A 26237-nucleotide genomic window follows, 5' to 3' on the forward strand; every position below is an offset into this window, starting at 1 on the left:
TTCTCATACACCTCAGACTCGCCTGAAACTCTTGATCGTCCTGCTTCCTCCCAGGTTTGATCTTTAATCCGTTTCTCAAGTTTAAGTTTCCATAAACGCCTTCACTGTTTCAGGAGTACACTAAAATAATGGCCATCAATACTGAAACAGTATAGAATTTTGCTTTTCTCAACACCTCGGACCCAGAAGGTTCAATTTCTATCTGTAAAAATCCAGGCAAATAGAATCACAGCTTCAGAAGACGCTAAAGCGACTATCTTCCTGCCCTTCTGTTTTGAGAACTATCCAAGACTGTCCTTGACTCTCCTTCCTCACCCACTCGAGTGCTATAGTCACAGGAATGTGCGACAGAGCTAGCACAACACCTACACTTCTTATTGGGCTTTGAAATTCTAGCCACATACGCCCACAGCCTGTGAATGGGCGGAGACTCATCCTCGGGAAAACTCGGCAGAGGGAGGAGTCCTCTCTCGAAGAGCTTCCGGAATCTTTCGGGCAGAGGCGGAGTCTTCTGCCGAGGGCCATTCGGAAAGAGGCGGAGCCTATCTCTCATCAGGACCAGTCTGACTGCACCTGCATCCTTAGCTCAGTGCATCCCTGGAGCATCTAAGAGGAAAGCGCAGCTAGCAACCAGGGATCGTCCTGTCGCAGGGGCAGTCCGCCATGCACCTTCCCCTCCCCTGATCTGGAGGTCTACAGCCGCGGCCTCGGTACTGACCGAGATTCCCAAAGTTGTCTGACCTCTGCAAAAGTGTTTCTCTATCAACAGCCTCTGATTACAACATGGCTGAGATCACAAATATACGCCCCAGCTTTGGTAAGTAGAGCCTGACAAACTAATCTGGGGGCGATCAGTGCCGTTTCAATGCCAGATAGCTGAGGAATGGGCGGGGAGGAAAGTCCAAATGGGATTCTTTAATTGCCAACCCAGCCAGAATAGGGCCCGAGGTCGTGAGTAGAAGGCTGTGGATAACCTCTGAATTTCAGCTGTGGGCTGCAGGTGCTGGCAAGGGCAGAGTGCCACCGAGGATAGGCAAGTCCAGGATGGCTAAAACCTTGATGGTCAACGCTTGATGGTGCACTGTCAGCACGGCTGGAGGGGAGAAATGGCAAGGTAGCGGAGGATGCGGATCCCACCCACCCCCTTTCTGGAGGAAGAGAGGTGGGGTAGGCCGAGCCCTCCCCCTAGGGGCACGCAGGGCGGTGCCCCTTCCTCCCCCTCCTACTTCTGAGGGCTGCAGGAGAGGAAAGTGGCAAGGGGGATGGGACATCAAGATGGCAGCGTGGAGACTATGGGCTGTATGGCTGGAAGCCAGGGGAGGCGGAGGCCTCCAGGGAAAGAAGGGTGCGGGGGTGGGGAGCACAAATGAAGCCATTCCTTAAGCCGGTCAAAGGGTTGCTAGGGCTGGGGTAAAATGCTAGCCCTGCATGCTTCATTCTGCATCGTAATGGTGTAGTCCTTCGTGGTGTTACCAAATGGCGCTTGGCGCCGCCGGGCGGAGAGATGACGTGATGTCTATTTCTGAACCTCCTGGCAGTGCCTAGGCGCCCCTTCCGGGGCCTTTGTTCCCTGTTTCCCTGGTCTGGCTTTTCAAAAAGGGGCACTCACCCGCGCTGGTGCTGGCGAGGGAGGCAGTCCTGGCCTGGGGGAGGGGCTGGAGAGGCCCAGCCTGGGGGAGGCCGCTTTGTGTACCACAGAAAGCATTACGTCATCTCGGAGCCTCTGGTCCACGACCTAGCCCTCTGGGCTCTGAGAGCACTTTTACACTCCCTGGGGCAGAAAGTGCTGTGGTAAATAGGTGGGAAGGAACGCTAGAGAGGCTTGGCCAAGTCGTTTCCTCTTGGGGAACTCCTCCATAGCGATCCAGGAACGCAAACTTCTCATGCTGTGCTCCGGACAACATAAATAAGTAAAATAAAACTGTCCTTTGATTGGAGTAATCAAGTAAGAGTTGTTGCAAAGCAAACCTAGAACCTTCATATTCCTTAAGAGACAGACAATTCAGGTGTGAGCATTAGGTCCCCAAATTAAGGGTACAGACATAAACCATCTTTAAAAAAAAAAGGCTTTTCTCCTCCCAAGTAGGAGGTCTATAGAACTGAACAGAACCCAATGTTCTGTATTCTCTCAACATAATAAGACATCAGATCTCAGAGCGAGCATCCGGACAATGGGTCTTCACACTCCTCAGCCTTGTTCCCATTTGACCTCAAGGCTGGATCTTATTGTATTTCTTTGGCTTTGCTCTCTGTCTCTATCCTTTAAGTTTTGAGTTTCCCCAAACTGAAATCCATTTTATGATCACATGAGAAACCCGGGATTTTCTTCACATTCTTTTGCTCCTAAAGCTCTTTTTTTCCAGCAGAGTCCTTTCTCTAATTGCAATTTTAGAGCCTTTTGAAAGTAGATGAAACAGAACCTAGACTGTGGTTTCTTTACTTCTAAGTTCAAGGCCAGCTTAGGGCTAATTTCTGAGTTCAAGGCCAGCTTAGGGCTACTTTCTGAGTTCAAGGCCAGCTTAGGGCTACTTCCTGACTTCAAAAAGTAACTAGACAAGGTCATGAGACTGGTCTCTAAAACCAAGAAGCCAGGAATGGTGGCTCAAGGCATTTTCCCCCAGCACTTGGAAGACTGAGGTAGAATTGTTATGAATTCCAAGTAAGCCTGAGTGGGTCCCCATCAGTGTGGGCTAAAGAGTGAAACCTTGTCTTGAAAAAAATAAAACAAAGTAAAAACGTGATCGTGGCATGGTGGATCACACTACAATCCTAGCACTGGGAAGGTGGACTTTAGAACATTCAGAATTAAAAGACCAGGGCCCAGAAGATGGATCCGTATGTAGAATACTTGGGCTCAAACCTGACTGAGTTCTAGCCTTAGAGCCTACATAAAGGTGGATGGAGAAAAAGGACTCCACAGAGTTGTCATTACCTTTGCCCATATACTCATGGCATGTCACACGCATGCACATGCACACATAGTAATATGCTTTTTAAATATTTAAAACAAAAAATAAAAAATTCAAGGCCAGCTTTGGCTGTATAGCCATTTTGAGGCCAGCCTGGCCTACATAACACTCTTGTTTCTAAAAAAAAAAAAAAAAAATGAACAAACAGACAAACAAAAAATACTCAGGAAACTAAAGTGTTAGCTCAACAGTTAGGAGCACTTGTTGCTCTTGCAAAAGTCCTAAGATTAATTCTCAGAACACACAAGAAGGCTCACAAAGATCATTACTCCAACCCAAAGAAATTAGTGTCCCTTTCTGAGTTTCACAGGCACTGGGCACACAAGTGGTGCACATACATACAAGCAGGCAAAACACTTGTATATCTAGAATAGTCACATAAATATTAAATAAATAAATGTTAATATATTTTTAAAGAAATTGCCAGGCAGTGGTGGCACATGACTTTAATCCCAGCACTTAAGAGGCAGATGGATTTCTGAGTTCAAGTCCAGCCTGGTCTACAGAGGGAGTTCCAGGACAGCCATACAGAGAAACCCTGTCTCAGAAAAAAAGAAAGGAAGAAGAAAGAAAGAAAGAAAGAAAGAAAGAAAGAAAGAAAGAAAGAAAGAAAGAAAGAAAATTGTTTTATGTATATGAGTACACTGTTGCTGTCTTCAGACACACTAGAAGAGGGCATCAGATACCATTACAGATGGTTGTGAGCCACCATGTGGTTGCTGGGAATTGAACTCAGGACCTCTGGAAGGGCAGTCAGTGCTCCTAACCACTGCACTATCTCTCCAGCCCTATTTTTAAAGAAATTAAATAGTCTAATTTAAAAAAACAAATTCTGATCCAAGCAGAAGCTGAAGGAATTGGGAATATCTCCTGTGTCTCCAGACCCCTAGACCCTTACAGATTGCCCAAAGAGAACGGTCGCTCTGACATTTTCATTTGTTACCTTTAAAGCCCAGCACTTGACAGATACATAGGTCAACATTCAATTAGACATGACCTTGAAAACCAGAAGTAGCTAATCAGGAGAATAAATGATTTTCTCCTTTATTGTTTGAATCATTCATTCACTGTGTGCACGGACATGCAACACGGGACTGCCTCGGATGTCAGTCTGTGTCATTAGCCTTCTTCAGGAAGCATCTTCTTGTTATACTTATTTTAGGTTTGGTTTGGTTTAGTTTTTTGGTTTAGTTTAGTTATGTAGCTCCAGCTGGCCTAAACTGGATCTGTAGACCAGGCTGGCCTCAATCTGGCTTATCTTTTCGTTCTTACTTCTGGCTTTTGTTTTGTTTTGTTTTGTTTTGTCTGGCTTGAGACAGTATCTCTCTATGGAATTATGGTTGCCTCTGAGCTTGTCTATAGATCATATTAGTCTCAAACTCACAGAGATCCTCCTGCCTCTGCCTTTCCAGTGCTCTGATTAAAGGTGTGCACCACCACACCCGGCGCTCATTTGTTATTTTTCTTCTGCATATGGAAGGCTAGCTGAGCCTTGAATTTCTAGATTCCTATCTTCCCATACGACTGCCAGACATTCAGATGCATGGGCTGTGCTCTGAGCTTTTACGTGGGTTCCCCAGACTCAAACTCACATTCTTGTGCTTGCATAATAAGCACTTCTATTCACTGAGCCATCTCCCTAGCCCCAATTTGTTTGTTTGTTTTGAGATAGGTTCTCATGTAGCCCAGGCTAGCCTCGAACTTGCTCTGTAGCTGAGGATGGCCTTGAATTCCTGATCCTCCCACCTCTGCTTCTGAGTGCTGCATTTGCAAACATGGGCCACCGCACCCAGGTACATACAGTGCTGGAGATCACACTCTGGTCTTGAGCAGTGAAGGCAAGCATTCTATCAATGGAGCTACATCACCAGCCCCACAGCTACTTAAAAAACTCACTGAGCAGTGAGCTGGGCAGTACTGTGCAGGCCTTGAATACCAGTACTAGGCAGGCAGAACAAGTTCCGGGAGAGCAAGGATTACACAGCAAAAACATGTCTTGAAAAAAAATAAACAAAAAATACATACATACACACATGCATGCATGCATACATAAATACATTCATACATACATACATGACTCATTTCAGGCATTAGTTCCAACTTCCTTTTCCTACCAAACTTTTCATTAGAGCAAGGAAGAGGGCCTTGAATTTCACCATCTGCTGTTTCTAGTTCACTGTCTTAGGTGTTGGGGACAAAGGGAACTGCACGTGAGTGTAGGACAGAGGTGGGACTGGCAGAGTGAGCACCTGAGGCGGCCACGGGCACCTGCCTCACTTCCCTTGTCAGCCTTCCGGAACCATGGCACTGCCTGCCTTCTCTCCACCTACACTGTAAGTAGCAGTAGGTCCCCTCAGTGACACTACACAGTAGAGCCAAAGAACTGTGCAGACAGCTCCCAGTCTTGGCTTTTAGACTTCCTTTCAAATTCCTCTCGAAAATACCTGTCTTGGGCCAGCGAAGTAGCTCAGCAGGTGGAGAGTGCCCCCTCCAACCCCCTGCCCCCTCCAACCCCTACCCCCTCCAACCCCCTACCCCCTCTAGCTCCCTACCCCCTCCAACCCCTACCCCCTCCAGCTCCCTACCCCCTCCAGCCCCCCATCCCCTCCAACCACTACCCCCTCCAACCCCCACCCCCTCCAGCCCCTTTCCCCCCTCCAGCCCCCTACCCCCTCCAACCCCCTACCTCCTCCAACCCCTACCCCCTCAAGCCCTCTACCCCCTCCAGTCCCTACCCCTGAGGACATGAGGACATGACTTTGTACACACTACACACACATACCTATCCACAAGGTGTGATGCCTCACCCCTGTAATCCCAGCACTTGGGAAACTAAGACAGGAAGCCTGTCCTGATGTTTACCTTGTTAGTTCCCTCTGCCCTCTCTCAGTCAGTCAGTCACTGTTCACCTTCACTAAACAATAGCAAACAATCTGCCAGAAAGCTCCTGACTGGGCAGTGGAGAGCCATGTCTTCATATTGGAGCCATTCTGATTGACCATGCAGTTGTTTACACATGGATTTCCTTAGCATCATGTGGGTGCTGGGAATTGAACCTTGGGCCTGTGAAACCTGGGTCCAGTTCTCTTAACAGCCTTTCCATCTCAGCAGCCCCCAGGCTAGCCTTTAACTTTGCATGTTTGATTACAATTGTGTGCTACTGCCCCTGGCTTGACTTTTTAAGGAGTCCAGTGTCTGTTTCCTGCAGCCTGTGCTGCAGGTCTGTTCTACAAAGTAATATCAAATCAAATGCTCTTCATGAAAATGCCTAAAGTATTTATGATTAAGTTAATCAGTTTTTTAGTGTCTTTAAATTTTCATTTGATAGGGTTTCTAGCACTCTGCTTTTCTAATTTTTTTCCCCCCCAATACAGGGTTTCTCTGTGTAACAGCTCTGGCTGTCCTGGAACTGTTTGTAGATGGGCTGGTATTGAACTCACAAAAATATACCTGCCTTTGCCTCTCAAGTGCTGGGATCAAAGGCCTGTGCCACCACACCTAGCCTGTTCTTCTATTGTTAATAGTGCACTTTAATTTTTTTAATCGTATTTCTTTATTCATGTGTGCATAGCCTTAACTATGTTTTAAAAACCACAAGTGGAAGTCAGAAGTATCCCACCACATAGCTTCAACAGTCTTGGCAGGAAGCACCTTTACCCTGTTTTTATTTTTTTCCCAAGTATCCCAATTATGTATAATGTATCCATATACATAACCCAGAGTCTGGATTCTGTTGGCAATAGAGGCAGAAGTTAAATCCTGTCAGTGGCATTAGCCAATCTGTAGTCCTAGGAAGATTTCTAAATTCTCAGGTGCCTGGATAATAAACCAGGGTCAACATTGGTCCTATTCATTTATTCAAGGAGTTCTTTGATTTGTAATAAAAAGTCTGTATCATTATGCCTTCCAGGGACCTAATAAGTACACATTAAAATATCTGACTCAGGACAGAATCGTTTCATTATTGTCAGTGCTGTGCAGAATGCCCAGTGCAAATTCAATTACACTGCCGCCTACAAGAGGTATACTGTGTGCTTACAATGTAAGCCAGAACAAGCCTAGTGTGGGCCCAAGCCTGTGGTCACCTGACATGTCATTTTTGCCCAGCTAAGGTTCTTGCCTATAGATGGGTGACTTTTCCGTGTCCAGAGGGTTTTGTATTTACCTTGGATGTTTGCAGTCATAGTGCCTGCACACCCTTGTTTCTAAACTGTACATCACTGAAGCAAACAGGAGACCAAGTCTCTGGTTGTGATAAAAGGTTTATTTTGGCTCATGGTTTCAGAGAACATAGTCGTTTGTCCACTGGCCCACGTCTGTGGCCATGTTGGAGCAGGTAGGCATAACAGTTCAAACTGGACCAGAACGGTTTGCTTCTTGGCAGCTGAGAAGCCGAGACAGATGGAAGGCAGCTCCGTTCCTACGTTTATCTAGTGTAGAAAAGCAAACGAACACACAGGTCAGGGTGATAAACAGGTGGAAAACAAAGATGGTGATGAGTAGTGTTCACATGCGGCAGGAGATGCCTCTCTCCTGAGGTGAGCCTGGGCCCATGGCCTCAAGGAATTGAGACCGTCAGCCCTGCAGATGAGGGTATTTAGGAAGAATCTGCAAAGTGCTAAAATTGTATTTATTTCCTTAGTTCTTCAGACTTCCAGTTCTTCCCCTAAAATGTAAGAGTGAAACTATAGGCCTTAAGTAGTAAAACCCATTTAGTTTTGATGAACTTAAGTCCGGTGGGTCCAAGTTTTAGGGGAAAGACAGTTCTAATGGCAGGGGAGAGGGAAGCAAGGGAGACAGATCGCTGTTCTGTCTTTAGTTGTCTATCTAGCAGGCAGCATCTTTACACGCCTGCATGTGTGTTAAACGCTGTCTTACACCAAAGAACAAGATGACCCACCCTTATAAGGGCTGCATTCCAGGGAAGATAATAAACAGTAAAATTATGAAAACTAGTACTATGGCTAGATCCACACAGAGGAAGCTAGGGCCAAAGATTAGTGAGTTTGAGGCCAGCTTTGCAATAATGTAATTACTTCTGTGGAGAAAGGATCTCAGGTAGCCCAGGTTGGCCTTGAACTTGATACCTTGAGCCTTTCCCCCTCCTGCTGCCACTTCCTAGTGCTGGGACTGTAGGCACAACCACCACACTTGCTTTTATGTGACACTGAACTCAAACCTAAGCTCTAATTATGCGTGCAGCCTTTTTTTTTTTCCTTCCAAGACAGGGTTTCTCTTTGTAGCCCTGGCTGTCCTGGAACTCCCTCTGTAGACCAGGCTGTCCTGGAACTCACAGAGATCCATCTTCCTCTGCCTCCTGAGTGCTGGGATTAAGGGCATGCACTACCAGCACCCTCCTAAGGTCATGCTTTTAAAAAGAACAGTGACCGTTAGGGATATAGCCCAGCAGTGGACTGCCTGGCATGCTGGCTGCTCTGAATTGGCTACATAGCCCGGGAATCAATGATCAATCAATAAGCTATTCAAAGAAGGTTTTAGAAGAAAATTATATTTGAGGCAGGCACATGTCAGATCCTTTAATCTCAGTACTCAGGAGTCAGAGGCATCCAGATGGCTGTGAGTTAAAGGGCAGCCTGGTCTACAAATGGAGTTCCAGGACAGCCAAGGCTATACAGTGCGACACTGTTTCAAGAGAGAGAGAGAGAGAGAGAGAGAGAGAGAGAGAGAGAGAGAGAGGAGGGGAGGGAAGGAAGGAAGGAAGGAAAGAAGGAAAAGAAAGAGAAAGAAAGAGAGAAACAAGAAAGCAAAGAAAATGACATTTGACATTTTCTTCCTATTTAAAATGCTGGAAAGTAATTGTGACTCCAGCATGTAGTGGACACTTGTATTTTAAGGACCTAGGACCCGAAGTTTTATAACAAGTTTAAAAGTATATGTTCTGCAGACCCAGAGCTTCTTTCTTTCCTTCTTTTTCTTTCCCATTTTCCATTTCGACATTTATTCATTGTGTTGTGTGAGACACGCGCTAAGTACAGAGGTCAGAGGACTTACAGGAGGGGTCGCTTCCCATGTGATTTCTGAAGATGAATTCAGGCCTGTGGACCTGAAGGCAAGCGCCTTCCCTCTCTGAGCTATCCCACAAGCCCCTCCCCCTTTAAAGGTGGAGTCTCATGGTAATCCAGACTGACCTGATGTCAGAGTCAGGCTGGTCCTGGCCATGCAGCAGCCTCCTGGCCCAGCCTCCCTCATGTTTGCAGGCCTGAGGCCTCATCGTGGCTCAGTACCCTGCCATCTTCAGACCCACTCTGACCATTCAGTGGTCACCCTTCCAGGACCAACGAAATTCAACATCATCCCCTCTTTCCACACAGCTGCCAGTCAGTCAGCACTAGCCGCCTGCCAGGCTGCTGAAGTCTGTGCTGGGTGTTCTGGAAGGCCCTCCTGATCAAGGCCAGCCTAGTCTATATGACAATTTGCAGGGCAGCCAGGATCTCAAACAACAGTAGCTAAGCACTGTGTTTTGTGGCTTTAGCAGGAAAGCAAGGGTTTGGGTCACCTCCTGAGCAGTATGCAGAAAAGCTTCAAAGCCCAGACAGTTCCCACTGTGGAGACTGGAGTGGGGATTAATTTGGCCCCCCAGGAAAGGCACTCTCTTGACAGCAATGGAAGTCCTGTTTTGACATAACTCTGGTCTCTGCCTTCAGATGTGTCACCAGTGGCCGCCGGCCTCATTGGGGCCTCTGTGCTGGTAGTGTGTGTCTCTGTGACTGTCTTTGTGTGGACATGCTGCCACCAGCGGGCAGAGAGGAAGCACAAGACCCCGCCATACAAGTTTATTCATATGCTGAAGGGCATTAGCATCTACCCAGAGACCCTCAGCAACAAGAAGAAAATCATCAAAGTCCGGAGAGACAAAGATGGCCCTCAGAGGGAAAGTGGACGAGGGAACCTGTTAATAAACGCGGAGTCTGGCCTGCTGAGCCACGACAAGGATCCCAGAGGGCCTAGCCCTGCATCTTGTATAGACCAGTTACCCATCAAAAGAGACTCTGGGGAGGAACTAAGGAGCCCCATGACAAGCCTGACCCCCGGTGAAAGCAAACCCACCTCCCCATCGTCGCCAGAGGAAGACGTGATGCTGGGATCCCTTACCTTCTCAGTGGACTACAACTTTCCCAAGAAAGCTCTGGTGGTGACAATCCAAGAAGCCCACGGGCTGCCAGTGATGGACGACCAGACTCAGGGCTCCGATCCCTACATCAAAATGACCATTCTTCCTGACAAGCGGCATCGAGTGAAGACACGGGTGCTGCGCAAGACCCTGGACCCCGTGTTCGATGAGACCTTCACCTTCTATGGCATTCCATACAGCCAGCTGCAGGACCTGGTGCTGCATTTCCTCGTGCTCAGTTTTGATCGCTTCTCTCGGGATGATGTCATCGGGGAGGTCATGGTGCCATTGGCTGGAGTGGACCCCAGCACAGGCAAGGTTCAGCTGACCAGGGACATCATCAAGAGGAACATCCAGGTGAGGAGGGAGAGTGTGCAGGGGAGGGATGGTCAAAGGGGGCACACCAGCTCTCAGCGAAGTGAGGAGGGTCAGAAGAGAGACAGAAGCAAAGACAGGTGTCAGAGTAGTACTTAGTTCTTAGCTAAGCTGTGGTCAAAGTATAACAGAAGGCCAGGCAGGTGTGGTCCTCTAAGAAGCAAAGTCTGGGAAAGGAAAGGGCAAGTTGCCTTCTAAACTTTCACGTAGTGGTTGGTATCCTAGTGCTACACCCAGCTTGCTTGGAACATACTGCTCCACCAGCCCTGGGCCCATCACAATTTAAGGACAAAGGGCTAACCTGGTGTTCTAGAACCTGTGATCTTGAGTAACATGCACCCCACTGCTGAAAAAGTATAAAAATTAATTCACTTTATCCTCAGCTTCCTTTCCTAGATGGGTGTAAATGTTATTATGATTTTTTTAAGTGGGAGTCTCTCTCTATAGCCCTGGCTATCCTGGAACTCATTAATGGACTGGCCACAACTTCACAGAGATCTGCTTGCCTCTCCCTCCCAAGTGCTGAGATTATAGGTGTGCACCACCAAGCCCAACCTTTTCCTTTTTCTGTTTTGTATGTCTTTTTGTTACATTTATATATTATTTATTTGTAAGTTATGGGAACACGTGTGTCACAGCATGTCTGTGGAAATGACAGAACAACTAGCAGGAGCTGATTTTCTCTTTCCACTCAAGTCAGAAATGGGAGCAAGCACAGTTACCCACGGAGCCATCTCGACGCTCCCTGAGCATTTTTTGAAAAATATTTTTATTATTATTTCTGTATGTGTGTACATGTGTGTGGGCATGTGGGTGTGTGGGTGTGTGCGCCTGCACACGTGTGCCCGAGGATGTTGGATTCAGAGGGTGTTGGATTCCTTGGAGCTGGAGTTCTGCCTAATGTGGGTGCTTAGAACTGAACCGAGTCCCCTGAGAACACAAGCCCTTAACCGCCCAGCCCGGCCATCTCTTCAGCCCCTGTGGTCGTCTTTTTTTTTTTTTAATTCGATATATTTTTTATTTACATTTCAAATGATTTCCCCTTTCCTGGCTCCCCACTCGCCGAAAGTCCCATAAGCCCTCTTCCCTCCCCCTGTTCCCCCATTCCCCCTTCCCACTTCCCTGTTCTGAGCCTTTCCAGAACCAGGGGCGTGGTCGTCTTTTTATAAGCACGTTATGACTTCACTCTCCAAGCCCTAACCTTAAACACAGAGACCTTTCTTCTCCTCCTCCTCTCCCTGGGTTGCATTTGCAGGAATATTGCTCTGGAATTTAACACCCTGAGTACAGAGCATAAACAACCACGCCTCCAGAGCATAGACGACCACGCCTCCAGAGCGTAGACGACCACGCCTCCTGGCAGCTCATCCAGGTCTTTCACTTGGTGGTGGGGAGCAGGGCTGCTGGTGCACACTGGTGCTTGGAATTGACTGCCTGACTGGAAGTCTCAGCTTCTGCTCCCCAGCTGCGCAACTGTAGGCACCTAGCTCCTCTCAGTCTGTTCCCCTCAGCTGCCCTCCCCAGTTAGGTCGTGATAAGGAACCAGGGAGCATGCCTGGCTGGCGTATCATTACCCTTAAGAAGTTCTCACCTTGTTGGAGGAAAATGACATTGTTGGCCATGTTAGTTTGCAACCCAGAGGCTGGATGGAGCCTAAGACAGACTTACCACAGGAGCATGTTACTAAGCGACAGAGTACTTGTCTAGCATATGAGAGTCCTGACTGTCCTAGAACTCACTCCATAGAGTAGGCTTAATCGGAGGTCCACCTGCCTCTGCCTCTAGTGCTGGAATTAAAGGTGTGTACAACCACTGCTCCACGAGTTTTGAGAGTCACTCTCAAATACGCGAGAGAGAAAATGGACGGGGGATTTGTCTTTTAATGTTGACCAAGAATCTGATGGAACTGAAGATGACCTTGAAGCCCTCACTGACCTCCTTGCATCCCAAGTGCTGGGGTTTGGGTGTGCACTAGAACACAGTGTCTGCAGTGCTAGGGTCAGACCCCAGGGCTCACGTGCGCATGCACGCCTGCACGCTCCCAAATGAGCTGCATCTCCAGCACTTACGTTTATTGTTTTTTGTTTTTTGTTTTTGTTTTTTTCGAGACAGGGTCTCTCTGTGTAGCCCTGGCTGTCCTGGAACTCACTCTGTAGACCAGGCTGGCCTCGAACTCAGAAATCTGCCTGCCTCTGCCTCCCAAGTGCTGGGATTAAAGGCGTGCGCCACCACTGCCGCCCGGCCATTTATTGTTTTGTTTCATGATACATGGGGTCTTGCTATGTAGCCTTTGATAGCCTGGGGCTTAGTATGTAGACTGGGCTAGTCTAGTGCTTACTATGTAGCCTAAGCTGCCTTTGAGTTTGCAATAATCCTGCTTTTGCTGACAGAGTGCTAGAGTCCTGTAGCAGCTAATTTTGACTTTTAGAACTGGGCATCATGGCAGAGGACTGAAACCCCAGCCCTTGGTAGGTGAGATGAGAAGGCTTAGGAGGGCATCCTCAGCTATGGGAAGCTGAATGTCAACGGAGGACAGGAAACTGTCTCAGAAACACACACACACACACACACACATATACACACACTCGAGGGCGCGCGCACACATACACACATACACACACACATGCTCATATATACACATGCTCACACACACACATACGCGCTAACACACACACATACGTGCTAACACACACACACTAACACACACATATGCTAACACACACACGCTAACACACACACTAACACACACATACGCTAACACACACACACACACAGGGCCATGGGTGTGGCTGAGGTGGTAGAGTGCTCACCTATGAGGCACAGAACCTAGTCCCATATGAAATGAAAGTAGAGGGACATACCTACAACCTCAGTACTTAGGGGTAGAAGCAGGGGGATCAGGGGTTTGAAGTCAGCCTTCCTTATCTACAAGTTCAAGAACAGCCTAGAATGCTTGCCGTCCTAGCTCAAAAGGAGAAAAGGACATAGCAGAAAGAGACAGTGGAGACGACATAAGGGAAATGTCCCCCTCTCTGTTGCCTCGATGCCTGCTTTTCCTGAGTCTCTGCTCCCTACTTCATATTTCCTGGCCCCCACTTAGAGGGCTCCAGTGCTCAGCCTTGCTAGCCCTGGGAGAAGGAGAGCTGTTCCCAGCAGCACCCCCCAACTCTTCCAGGCCACTGTGCTCACAGGCCGCACTGCACTGCGGGGGAGGGGTGGCTCAGTGCCAAGCTGCAGCTGGGAAAAGACTGGCCAGAAAGGAGCTGATTCAAGCTGCACACAAAGCAGCCTCAAAGACAGGCCCTGGGCAGAGAGCACAGACAATGGCGCTTGCCAAAGTGCCAGGAGTTCTTGGGGAGAGCCAAGTTCTCCCCACTTTATTAACTCCGTTCGTGAGACTGAAGCCAGGGCTAGGATCCGAGCAACACATCGCAGTAGGAGAGGCCCAGACAGGACAGCAGGGCTTGCCAGACTCCCACACTTCCTCAGCCCTTATCTCTGATCAGCACCAGGGAGTCTGTCCTTCATTCATACCCAGGATCCCCAGCCAAAGAGCCCCCAAATGCTGTTTCCAAATCCTCCTAAGGGGCTTCAGCCAGAACTCCTCCAGACATTGCACTTTCCTGCTCATCTTTAAATGGCTTTTTTTTTCTTTTTAAGAGGGGCATTGGGGGTTGTGCTGGAGAGCTAACTCAGGGTCTGACACACACTGAGCTACATCCCCAGCCCAGGACATCCTCTTACAACTTGTGACTGCAACCAAACCTTCCTCCTAAGGCTCCCGGGCAGGACTGCTGAGAACATGGATTAGTAGGTACAGTGCTGGGCCAGCATGTGCAGAGCTACACAAAGGCATGGGCACAGGTAGCTGTGTGCCCTTCTAACTGAGCCACACACCAGCCCTAGGGGAAGGATTTTTGAGACAGGGCCTCACCGTGCAGATCTACGTCCCGAGCTATGCAGCCCAGGTCTCTGTCTGCAGCTGCAGCACGCTGGGTTAAAGGCCTGTGCCTTTAAAAATTGATGGTTTTTCTTATTATTTTTGTTTTATGTGTATGGGTATTTTGCCTGCATGTATGCTTGTGGGCCTAATACCTAGAGAGGCCAGAAGAGGGCATTAGATCTTCTGAAGTTACAGACAGTTGTGAGCTGCCATGTGGGTGCTAGGAATCAAACCCAGGTTGTGCAGAAGAGCAGCCATTGCTCTTAACTGCTGAGGTCACTCCAGCCCTTGAAAATAATTTTTTTTTTTTTTTTTGGTTTTTGGTTTTTGGGGTTTTTTTTTTGTGTTTTTTTGTTTTGTTTTGTTTTGAGACAGGGTTTCTCTGTGTAGCCCTGGCTGTCCTGGAACTCACTCTGTAGAGCAGGCTGGCCTCGAACTCAGAAATCTGCCTGCCTCTGCTTCCCAGAGTACTGCGATTAAAGGTGTGTGCCACCACTGCCTGGCAAAAATAATTCTTTAAGCAACTGCTTTGTTTTCTTACACTGTACTTCGCAATCACAGGTGAACTCACTTCCTCATACGAAGCCTGGCACAGGAGGTACAGGCAGAGAGCCGGGATGGGCCGCCTGGCAGAGGGGACAACGGAATCATGGCATGGCCTCAGTGTTCCTTGGCTCATGTTGCTAACCTGGGCAGCGTCACGGGAATGAGAGGATTGTTAAAATCCCAGATCTGCATGTGACCTCCAGATCATCCGGTCTAGCTGATGGGACTGAAAGGAGAAGAAAACACATGTTAATATTGCAGGGACACAAAGAGAGCTCTTTCCTGCAGAGAGGGGGCGTGGAGTGTCCAGGTTTTGTCTCTTGCATTTTCTCATGGCTGTGATTTAGAGCAGCAGGGGTCCTGCAGACTTCTAGTCCAATAAAAGGTTTATTGAGTGCACAGAGGCCCACACAGTGCGGGTTCTAGCTAGAAAATCACTCTGGCAGAGGCGCTTAGCTAGTTACAAGGAAGTGGACCTGTCCTCCACGGGGTCCCACAGATCCCGGTGCATCCTTCGGGACCCTGGTTCTATCCCACTGTGCCACAACAGAGGCTTTGTCAAACATGGCTAAGATCTCTTCTCCATGGCTTTCCCCTTGCTTGCTTAACAACAGGGTCTTTGCCTGACTGGGCCCAGGGACTGGGAAACAGCCTAGCTCTCAGCCGCAGTGGCTCAAAAGAGCCATTGACCGCATTTCCTGAACTGAGAATTGAATAGAAAGCATAAGGGAGGGGCGGGGGGAGCAAGGGGATCTGGCCCTCCCTGCAGGACGATGGCTGGCGATCAGGCTGTGGCCACAGGCTTCGTAGCACAGAGGCAGCTGGCTGGGGTGGCCATGTTGCCCGAGGAAAAGAGCCAGAGGAGATGGAGGAGGCCAGGAGACTGGTAACTGAGGAATGAGGTGGGGGAGAAAACCGGAAGTTGTCTGTTTTCCCAGAGAACTAGGCCAGGTGCAGGGACTCTGCTAAAACGGATGATCTGGGGAAGGCCTTAAACAGTGACTAGGAAACTTACGCCACAGAAATAGCTTTCGGGGGGCTGTTGTCTGTCTTGGTTTTGGTTTGAGAGAAGGTTTCCCCCCCCAAGCTACTGGATCTAGGTTCATAATTGCCTTCCCCTACCTTTAGGCTTTGGAGCAGCTGTGTTTATGGGCATTGCCACTGTGGGCAGCTCTAAGATGTGATCAGATTTGTTAATTAGTTTGATATATGTTTTTTAAATAAGGATACTTCACACTTTTTTATGTTCCTGAGTGTATTGCCCACATGTGTTTGTGTGTACCACACATGCCCGGTTCCCTGGGAGGCCAGAGACAGTGCTGGATTCCCTACAGCTAGAGCTATAGAGGCTGTGAGCTAGCGGGGCGCTGAGAACCAAACCCAGGCCTTCTACAGGGAGAGCAGCGTCCTCTGCTCAGCCGTGCCCGGCCTGGGATTGGAGGTTTGAGGCAGAATCTTCTGTAACCCAGGATAACCCTGAACTCCTGACCTACAGCCTGTTAAACAGTTCAGCTCCTGTTTGGGCAGCCTAGGCAGTCGTGTTGGTGAGGCTTCTCCGACATTTCTAGGACACGGAGTCCCACAACAGACTTCCTGGTCCTCTGGAACTTGCGGTCTTTTCAGTCCCTTCTTCTGGAATGATCCCCGAGCCTTGGGTACAGGAGATGTCCGGAACATTCAGCAGTTGAGACTGGGCTCCACAGCTCTGCGTCTGATCAGATGTCAATTTCTGGGGTGGTCTTATCTTACAAAGAACTTAGCCCGATGTGGCCTGAGAACTGTGCTTTCCCTAGACCCTGGAGAACAGTGGATTTTCACCTTGAATTTTGTATCCAGTCTTTTCCTCTCAGCACTGAGATTAGACGTATTCTCAGCCGTGTTCAGTTTTATAGAGGGCTTGGAGTCCAATGCAGGGCTCTGTGAAGGCTCAGCAAGCCAAGCACTCTACCAACGAGCCACAGGCCCCGCCTCGGTGTAGAACTGGTTTTATTCCACCCTATTCTTTCTCCACAGTTCAAGCCCTAAAAGTCTGTCAGTTCCACTAGAAGGCAGGGCCATTTATGAAAGATGGCAACTCCAGCAAAAACAACCATTCCTCAACTAAGTTGATCGCCTTAGCCCTAAGGACAAGACCAAAACATTTCTCTATGAGAAGGAAATGTTTTCTTTTCTAATTATGTGTGCGTGTGCTTGTATGTGAGTATGTATGGGTATGTGAGCATGTATGGGTATGTGAGCATGTATGGTTGTGAGCATGTATGGTTGTGAGCCATCTGATATGGGTGCAGGAAATCAAACTCAGCTCCTCTATAAAAGCTTGTCTGTCTGTCTGTCTGTCTGTCTGTCTCATATTTATTTTATGTGTATGCGCGTGTGTGCTTGGGTATATTTATATGAACTATGGGCATGCAGGAGCCCATGGAAATCAGAGGGCATGGGAGCCCCTGGATTACAGGCAGCTGTGAGCTGCTGTGGCCGCTACAAATGGGACCTAGGTCCTCTGAAAGAGATGCGGTGTTCTTGACTGCTGACGCATCTCTCCAGCCATAAGAACAGGGTCGTTTGTTTTGCTTTGCTTTGTTTGTTTGGAAATAGAGTCTCTCTACATAGCCCTGGCCTAAAACTCACAGAGATCCTCCTGCCTATGCTTCCCAAATGCTTGGATTGTGCCTCTGAGGATAATGTTGTTTTTGTGTGTGTATACCTGTGCATGAGTGTCCAAGGAGGCCAGAAGAGGGCATCAGGTCACCTGGAATCAGACTCATGGATAACAATGAGCCACGTGACATAGGTCCTGGGAACCAGACTCAGGCCCTCCGAACAAGCAGTGCCCGTGATAAACCGCTGTACCACTGTACCATCTCTCCAGCCTGCCTGAGGGTAATAGTGTACAACCAATTCTCCTCCTTTATCCCAAGCACAGAGACCACAAGGAGCCTCCCCAACACCCACTTCAGCTGTTTTGTGTGGTTGGTTGGTTGGGCTTTGACGCGGCTCTTGCTGTTAGCTCAAGCTGACCTCAGACGCCAATCTTCCTGCTTCAGCTTCCTAAGGGTTGAAATTACGGTGTGTGCTGTCACTCAGAACAGAAGCCGCGCCTCTGGACCCGCCTGCGCAGGCGCAAGGCATTGGCATTTGCTTCACACCAATCCCTAGCTAGGGAACCAAGAACCATAGCTAATGTGACGAAGAATTCTGCTTCCATTTACCAGCAGTGTGTGTGTGTGTGTGTGTGTGTGTGTGTGTGTGTGTGTGTGTGTGAATGTTTGTCCACATGTGCGCACTGCATCATGCAGTGTCCTCAGAGACTGGAAATAGAGCACAGACATTTGTGTAGGTGCAGAGAACAGAGCCGGCTCCTCTGCGAAAGCAGGGCTCTGAGTCTCCAGCCAGCATGCCAGTTCCGTTTAATGTTTTCAATTAAGCAGTATCCATGTATGTTTCAGTGTTTTGCCTGTGTATGCACCACGTGTATGCACTACGTGTGCCTGGTGCCTGTGGAAGTCAGAAATAGAAGATGGGATTAGAGTCCCTAGATGGGGGGACTGTGCATGGCTGTGAGCCACCATGTGGTTGCTGGGAACTGAACTCTGTCCCCTCCAAGAGCAACAAGTGCTCTTAGCTGCTGAACTGTCTCCTTGGCCCCTCATTCAATTTTAGTGAGTTGAAGCTGATGAAGACACGTCCAGCCAGTAGCGGTTCTGTTGAGCAACTCCTTCTTGGTATTTTGGAAGGCGTTTCCCAGAGGCGCTACTTTCCATGTGGTTATAGCTAACTGTGAAAGTGAAATTAGGGTCTCTCCTCAGATTCTTCGAATACTCCCAAAAGGAACCAACCCTTCCTTTTGGGCACACGTGTGGGCAAGGAAAACAGCTGATTTTATTGGGCACAGACACATAGGTACAATCAAGTGCCGATCAGTGAAACAGTGAAATAAGTACAAAATGTGAACTTCAGTCGAGCAGAGAAAACCATAAAATGTCAATCTGAGTCTACTAGTTCCTCCTGTGCTTCCATTCCAATACCAGAGGCTGCCACTGGGGTTGTACCTGGCCCTGAGTTTAATCCCCAGGACTGCCTTTCTATTTAGAAAAGGAGGCTGGAAAGATGGAAAGAGAGAAGAGGCAGGAAGCAGAAGAGGGAAAAAAGTCAGTTTTGTTTTTTTTTTCAAATAAGGTCCCTACATAGCTGGCCGCAGCTGTCCTTTGTAGATCAGGCTGGCCTGGAACTCACAAAGGTCTACCTGCCTCTGCCTTTTGAGTGCTGGGATTTAATACCACCACACCTGGAGGAAAAAAATCATCTTTTAAAAAGGGGGAAGGTTTTCAAGGCTGGAGAGATAACTAGTGGTTCTGAGCACCTAGCTCCTCCAGAAAACCTAGGTTCCATTCTCAGAACCCACATAACAGCTCTCAACTGCCTGTGCCTCAAGTTGAAGAGGGGATCCAGTGCCCCCTTCTTGTCTGGCCTCTGCAAACACTGTGTGAATGTGGTGCACAAACACACATGTGGGCAAAGCGCCAATCACATAAAATAATAATACAATAATTTTAAAAATAAAATAGGGTCTCGTGCTGGTGGCCCAGGCTCTGCCTCTTTGAGTGTGATGGGCGTGGGTGGAACAGAAGGGCTTAGTCTCCCACTCCCTGGACCCCTGAGTGTGCTATGAACTCAAACGCTGCTCACTAGCTAGCCAGGAGCCGGTGGCACACTCCTGCTGCACTTGGGAGGCAGAAGCAGGAGGACCAAGTGAGTCCAGAGCCAGCCATGGTGAGCTCTAAGCCAGCCAGGGCTGCACAGTCTGAAAACAAGCAAGTGTTCTTCAGCCTGAGAGAGACACTGCATTTCTGTGACCCTAGCAACAAGAAGCAGAGGCAGGGATGGAGAGAGGCCATCCAGGCCTACACAGCGAGACTTGTATTGGGCAAATTTTAAAGCTGGGGAACCAAGGAGGAGGGCAGTGAGGAGCAGAGGGGAGTGGGCTGAGAAGAGGGGCACTGCAGCGCACAGGCAGGGAGAGCTGGCAAAGTTAGGGAGAACTTGTGAAGTCACAGCAGGCGCCAGAGATTCATATCCAGGACTTTCCCAAGGTCAGGTAGTGAGGCAGAGTGAAGATTCAAACCCATCTCCTGTTTCCCACCATGCAATTTCCAAAACATTTGAATGGTGTGGGGGTGTGTGTAGGGGGGTTTGTGCACGCACGCGTGCTCTCACATGTATGGGGGTGCACGTGCATGAGGAGGCCCAGGATTGAGGTCCAGTGTCTTCCTCTATTGGTCTCCACCTGATCTCCCGATGAACCCTGAGCTCACCACCCAGACTTCGTCAGACACTGGCCAGCTTGCTCCTGGTACCCCAGTCTCTGTGTCCCATGTGGTGGGATTAAAGGCAGGTTATGCGCACGCATGTGCACACACATACACACACACACACACACACACACTCACACACAAACACCCTTTGTATATATATGGTCTTGAGAGATCCGAACTCTGGTCCTCATGCCTGGGCAACAAGCCCTTTACGGACTGAGTTATCTCCCCAGCCCTTTTTGGTGCTCTGAAACGGTCTCATCACGTACCTCAGGATGGCCTGAAACTCCCACATGCTAAGTACAAGCACTACCACTATACTACAATTCCAGCCATAGTTTTCAAAGACATAATAATTTTTTGAGACAAGTCTGTATTATGTAGTCTTTTCCGCTACATAGACCAGGCTAACCTCAAACTCACAAAGATTCACTGGCCTCTGCCTTTTGAGTACTGAGATTAAAGGTCTGAGTCACCACCACACACAACTCAAGGGAAAATATTTTGAGACAAGGTCTATGTACTTCAGGGGTTGAACTATATAACTGAGACTGACTTTGAACCCCTGATGCTTCTGACTCCTCAAGTACTGGCATTACATATGTGTTTCATGAAGCCTAGTTTAAGTCTGTGTGTGGAGACCACAAGCTGACAGGAGTGTCTTCTTTGGTCTTGCTACAACTTTTTTTTAAAGTTTCTTTATTATTATTATTTTTTTAAGTATAGGCATCATGCCAGAAGATCCCTTTACAGATGGTTTTGAGCCACTGTGTGGTTGCTGGGAATTGAACTCAGGACCTCTGGAATAACAGCCAGTGCTCTTAACCATTGAACCATCTCTCCAACCCAACATTTTTTTTTCTTTCTTCTTTTTTAAAATTTATTTATTTATTTATTTATTTATTTATTTATTTTGGTTTTTTTTTTTTTTTTTGAGACAGGTTTTCTCTGTATAGCCCTGGCTGTCCTGGAACTCACTAGGATTAAAGGCGTGCTCCACCACCGCTGCTGCCCAGCAAACATTTATTTCTTAATTTAGTGTGGGCAGTGCTTGCCACGGTGCACAGATGAAGTCAGAGGCGCCTGCGGGAAGCTGTGTGCTCACTTCGTACTTTCCAGGGTTTAAATTTGGTAGTCGGCTGCTGAGCTCAGTGAGCCAGTCTCCACCCACCCTCTGTGGGTTTGGTTGGTTGTTTAGTGAGACAGCGTCTCTCTGCGCGCCCCGGCTGTCCTGGCAGAGCACACACTGTAGACCAGGCTGCCCACTGAGATCTCCCTGCCACTGCCTCCAAATGCTGAGATGAAAGGCTCGCCACCATACCCAGGCCTTCTTTAGGTTTTGAAATCGGCTCTGTCACTGAATCTGGAACTGGGGGGAAGGGGGGGTTCAAGATTCTGCCAGGCAGTCTCTGCTTCCCAGCACCGGGATCCCTGGCACATGTTGCCAGGGTGGGGATCTGGATCCTCCTTTGAAGTTTCACACAGATGCCAGGGAACCCAAGCTCAGGACCTCGTGCTTTCAAAGCAAACACTTTACCGAGAGGGCATCTGCCTAGTCTCCAGTTTGTTTTTAAATGTCTGTGTCTGTGTGAGTGTGTACTGTGTGTGCGAGTCCAGCTGAAGTCCAGTGGTGGATGCTGGATCCCTGGGAGCAGAGTTACAGGCAGTTATGAGCTTCCTTTGGAAGAACGGCAAGTGCCCTTAGCCACCGAGTCTCCCCACCTTCAGTCCTAAGAACCAAATTAGAGGCTGCTACATGCTGAACACAGCTGCCGCTTACAAAATTTGGACTACCCAGCCAGCATTCCTAAAGATTCTGTGAGGGAGCCAGGCAGTGGTGGCGCACACCTGTAATCCCAGCACTTGGGAGGCAGAGGCAGGAGGATTTCTGAGTTCAAGCCCAGGCTGGTCTACAGAGTGAGTTCCAGGACAGCCAGGGCTACACAGAGAAACCCTGTCTCGAAAAAAAAAAAAAAAAAACCAAATAAAATAAAATAAAAATAAAATAAAAAAGATTCTGTGAGGGAGGGCTTCTATTTTATGGAGGAAGGAGAAGTACAAGACTGTTTAGTAACTTGTGATGAAACACTGAGAAGGAATAGCCTGAACCAAGCTGGCAGTGCTTAACTGTTCACAGAACGCTCGGAGCTGGAGGCAGGAGGATCAGCAGATCCAGGCCATCCTGTATATACAGAGTTTGCGGCCCTGGGGGCAGAGGAGGAGTGTGAGTGAGTGCATCCTAAGGGAGTCAGCAGAGCATTTTTTTAAACAGGCTCTCACTATGCAGCCCTGGCTAGCCAGGCTAGCCGCAAACTCATATGTCTGCCTCTGGAGTCCAGAGACCTGACTGCCTGGCTACTGGTGGAGTATTAGCCTAGTATTCAGGAGGCCCTAAATTCAATTCCCAGTCTCACACACACACACACACACACACACACACACACACACACAGAGAGAGAGAGAGAGAGAGAGAGAGAGAGAGAGAGAGAGAGAGAGAGAGAATGGACACAGGAGTCAGCTTTAAATCAACCAATATAGGTGTCAGAGCTCCGGCTGTCTTGATGGCACTTCTGTACCTAGCCTGAATCCCCTTACTTGTCCCTGAGCACACCTACATGTAGCCTCTCTTCCCTCTCCTCTGCACATGGCTGTCTGGTCTCCAGCTCTCCTACCAGGACTCTGACCTGAGGTCTCTCCCTTGCAGAAGTGCATTAGCAGAGGGGAGCTCCAGGTATCTCTGTCATACCAGCCCGTCGCACAGAGGATGACAGTGGTGGTTCTCAAAGCCAGACACTTGCCGAAGATGGATATCACCGGTCTCTCAGGTAGCAGCTATTTACTCCAACCCATTTCTCTGACTGAACCAATGCTACCCCTACCCCTCACCATGGCCCTGACATATTCCATGTCTAGACCCCTGCCCTTTTTCATGGGCCACCTACTCTTCTGTTTGTGTTTGTTCCCCATGACTAGCCAGTAAGTTTTCCCAGCTACAGGGATGCTTGTGGTAAACCAGCAAGGGCATTCTAAATCCCATGTATGCTGGAGCAGTTACCTCAGGTGAGGCTTGTAAAAGAGACTGCAGTTAGTCTGTTTGTCCCCATTCCTCGACAGTGCTTCCTGATTTCTTTTTTTTCCGGGGGTGGGGGTGGGGGTGGGGGTGGGGTGGGGGTGGGGTGGGGTGGGGTGGGGTGGGTGGGTGTTGGGTTTTTGAATTTGGTTATTTTGAGACAGGGTTTCTCTGTGTAGCCCTGGCTGTCCTGGAACTCACTCTGTAGACCAGGCTGGCCTCAAACTCAGAAATCAGCCTGCCTCTGCCTCCCAGAGTGCTGGGATTACAGGCGTGCGCCACCACTGCCCACGCTTCCTGATTTCTGCAGACCTTGTTCTATACTCCATACCTGCTTGGTTCCCCCTGCTTCACTCCCAGGCTAGGCAGCCAGACTCATGTTCGGTCTGTGTGTATTTATGGTGCAATCACTGAAGACTTGATGGTCAGTCAGCAAAGATGAGGACAACAGAGTCTCTTCCATCTAAACCAGTGGTTCTCTGCCTTCTTAAAGCTGCAACCCTTTAACACAGTTCTTCATGTTGTTGTGACCCCCATCCATAAAATTATCTTCACTGTTACTTCATAACTATAATTTTGTTGCTGTTATGAATCATAGTAAAAATATCTGATATGCAGGATATTTGCTATGACCCCTGTTGAATGGACCTTCAACCCACAAAGGGTTGTAAACCACAAGTTGAGAACTACTGTTAAGATTCTAAACACAGCGGGTGGTGGCGGCGCACGCCTGTAATCCCAGCACTCTGGGAGGTAGAGGCAGATGGATTTCTGAGTTCGAGGCCAGCCTGGTCTACAGCGTGACCTCCAGGACAGCCAGGGCTACACAGAGAAACCCTGTCTCATAAAAATCAAATCCAAAAGACCAAAAAAAAAAAAAAAAGATTCTAAACACAGAACCACCACAAGGCAGAGGACCGTGTCATAGGCTGTCTCTCTTCTTCTTCTCTTTGGGGGCTCCAGATCCTTATGTCAAGGTGAACGTCTACTACGGCAGAAAACGCATTGCTAAGAAGAAAACCCACGTAAAGAAGTGCACTTTGAACCCCGTCTTCAACGAGTCCTTCATCTATGACATCCCTACTGACCTCCTGCCTGATATCAGCATCGAGTTTCTTGTCATTGACTTCGATCGCACTACTAAGAATGAGGTGGTAGGGAGGCTGATCTTGGGGGCACACAGTGTCACAACCAGTGGTGCAGAACACTGGAGAGAGGTCTGCGAGAGTCCCCGCAAGCCCATAGCCAAGTGGCACAGTCTGAGCGAGTACTAACCCTGGGGCCAGGCGGGGAGGCGCATGGCGGGGAGAGGTGACAGAGAAGCTGACTCAAAACCTCATTTTAGTCGTAGAAGAAGATTTCTTACAGAACAAACCACACGAAGAACCTCACACCCCACACAGCTGCAGATTGGTTCTTAGCGTGAGGATTGCTTTCTTCTTTGCAAGGCACTAGACGATCTTTTGTTTTTTAAAATGAGGGGGGAAGAGAAGGAAAGACCCCAAGTCTATATATAACAATGTAACCTTATACTTGCATGTCTAATACAAACAAGAAATTAGCCTAACCAATATCAAGTTGCAGATTTTAATCCATGAAAATTGTGTTTTGTGCCGAGTTGTATTTGCTGATCCCCTGGAATCGGCCTCTGTCTCAGGCTTCTCTGCGTTACCCAGCTCCCCACCACTGCAGGAGAAAGTCTGCTCTTGTAAAGCCCCACGTCCCTCACCCGGTCCTTTTGTCTGTCACCTCTTACATCTCTGCTCTTTGGCTGAGTTACAAATCCTGAGGTCTGTAGTAAGCAAAGAAGTGAGTGGGGTTCCCAGGAGAAAGAGTGATTGACAATGGGTGTGCTGATAGACAATGGGTGTGTGCTGATACCATCTTCTGTAAAAGGGTAACAGGCAGCCAGTGACCAGAGACAGCCCTCCCTGGTGAGCACAGGAGCCAGCCATGGGGCGGGGCTCAGGACTCCCTGATTTCTCTAGGTGCTGTGGAGAGGTCACCTAGAGGGAGGGAGGGACCTGTGAGCGCCAGCACATCCCGAATGCTACTTGCAGGTCAGGGCCATGGGGAGGAAACAAGGTGCCCACGTGGCCCTCCGTGGCGGGCTCTTCACCGGTGGTCAGCAGCCCTAGGTTTGAAAGGTTACACTGGCTTTTACTTTTCCAGAGATGCCGCTGGAGCTCTGGCATCTCCTCATTATGCAGCTGCCTCAGAAGTTGCTTTCTGTTTCTTAAGGAAATGGGCCTCAGAAATGACTCTTTCTCCCTGAGGTTTACAGTAATGGCTCTTAAGAAAGCCAAGTGGGGCTGAGTAGTAAGATCATATGAATGCCTTCAGAGCCCCACTCTCCGCAGCAGAAGCACACGGCTGGAGACCTGGGAGTCTCCCCACACGGTGAAGGGTGGGAACCAAAGTCCCACCATCTCTCCGCCACTGCACAGTACAGTGCAGAGCTTGAGCACTGTACTGGAGTTCAGATCCGGGTCTCCACATGGAGACTTCCAGAGGAACAGGAGACTTCAGAAACAAAAGGTGAGCTTGGATGGGCAGTGCCTATTTTGACCTCCTGACGAAGACCTCAGTCAGATAGGAAATAGCTTGATCCAGGGCCTGAAAGATCAGCTGTAAGTGCAGCACCCACCTCCCTAAAGACCATCACTTTCTAGCTTGCTTCTGAGAGGGGTGGACAAGCTGACTTTCCATGGAGAGGGTTGGTGACAATGCCTTTGGTGGTTCCCCTTGTGCTTGTGTAGATCTGAATCCACTCCGCCCCCACCAACTTTTCATTTGCTTTTTGTTTGGTTTGTTTGTTTTGTTTTCTGCCAATTCTTGGCAAGGCAGAGCAGTCCTGTACAGGCAGGAAACCCCACTGTGCTCTTGCTGT

General features: G+C 48.7%; 2 protein-coding genes across 4 annotated transcripts in view; one reads left to right on the top strand and one right to left on the bottom strand.

Moving 5' to 3' along the window:
- Gon4l (gon-4 like) overlaps nt 1-14852 on the bottom strand; it is an 83117-nt gene extending 68265 nt beyond the window's left edge. The window contains exon 1 of one of the 2 annotated variants that reach the window (XM_052180097.1): nt 14832-14852. The gene's annotated coding sequence lies outside the window, so the exon portion shown is untranslated. Of the gene's footprint in view, nt 1-1609; nt 1632-14831 lie in introns of those variants that run through there. The other variant, XM_052180098.1, reaches the window with a different exon arrangement.
- Syt11 (synaptotagmin 11) lies at nt 221-26122 on the top strand. Of its 2 annotated transcripts, none has more exons than XM_052180108.1 (4): nt 221-817; nt 9635-10458; nt 22982-23102; nt 24311-26122. In XM_052180108.1, exons 1-4 carry the CDS (start codon nt 784-786, stop codon nt 24619-24621), a joined length of 1290 nt encoding a protein of 429 aa, XP_052036068.1. In that variant the 5' UTR covers nt 221-783; the 3' UTR covers nt 24622-26122. The 2 variants fall into 2 exon arrangements, with proteins under 2 accessions (XP_052036068.1, XP_052036067.1); XM_052180107.1 differs by having other exon boundaries at nt 223-817; nt 22982-23105.
- Nucleotides 26123-26237: the final 115 nt, after the last annotated feature.

Source organism: Apodemus sylvaticus, chromosome 4 (genome assembly GCF_947179515.1).
Source record: "Apodemus sylvaticus chromosome 4, mApoSyl1.1, whole genome shotgun sequence".
NCBI lineage: Eukaryota > Metazoa > Chordata > Mammalia > Rodentia > Muridae > Apodemus > Apodemus sylvaticus.

Coding starts and splice junctions, on each gene's coding strand:
- Syt11 (XM_052180107.1), top strand. CDS start 784: ATGGCTGAGATCACAAATATACGCCCCAGCTTTG. Junction 10,459..22,981: donor TCATCAAGAGGAACATCCAG/GTGAGGAGGGAG, acceptor TCTCCCTTGCAG/AAGTGCATTAGCAGAGGGGA. Junction 23,106..24,310: donor TATCACCGGTCTCTCAGGTA/GCAGCTATTTAC, acceptor TGGGGGCTCCAG/ATCCTTATGTCAAGGTGAAC.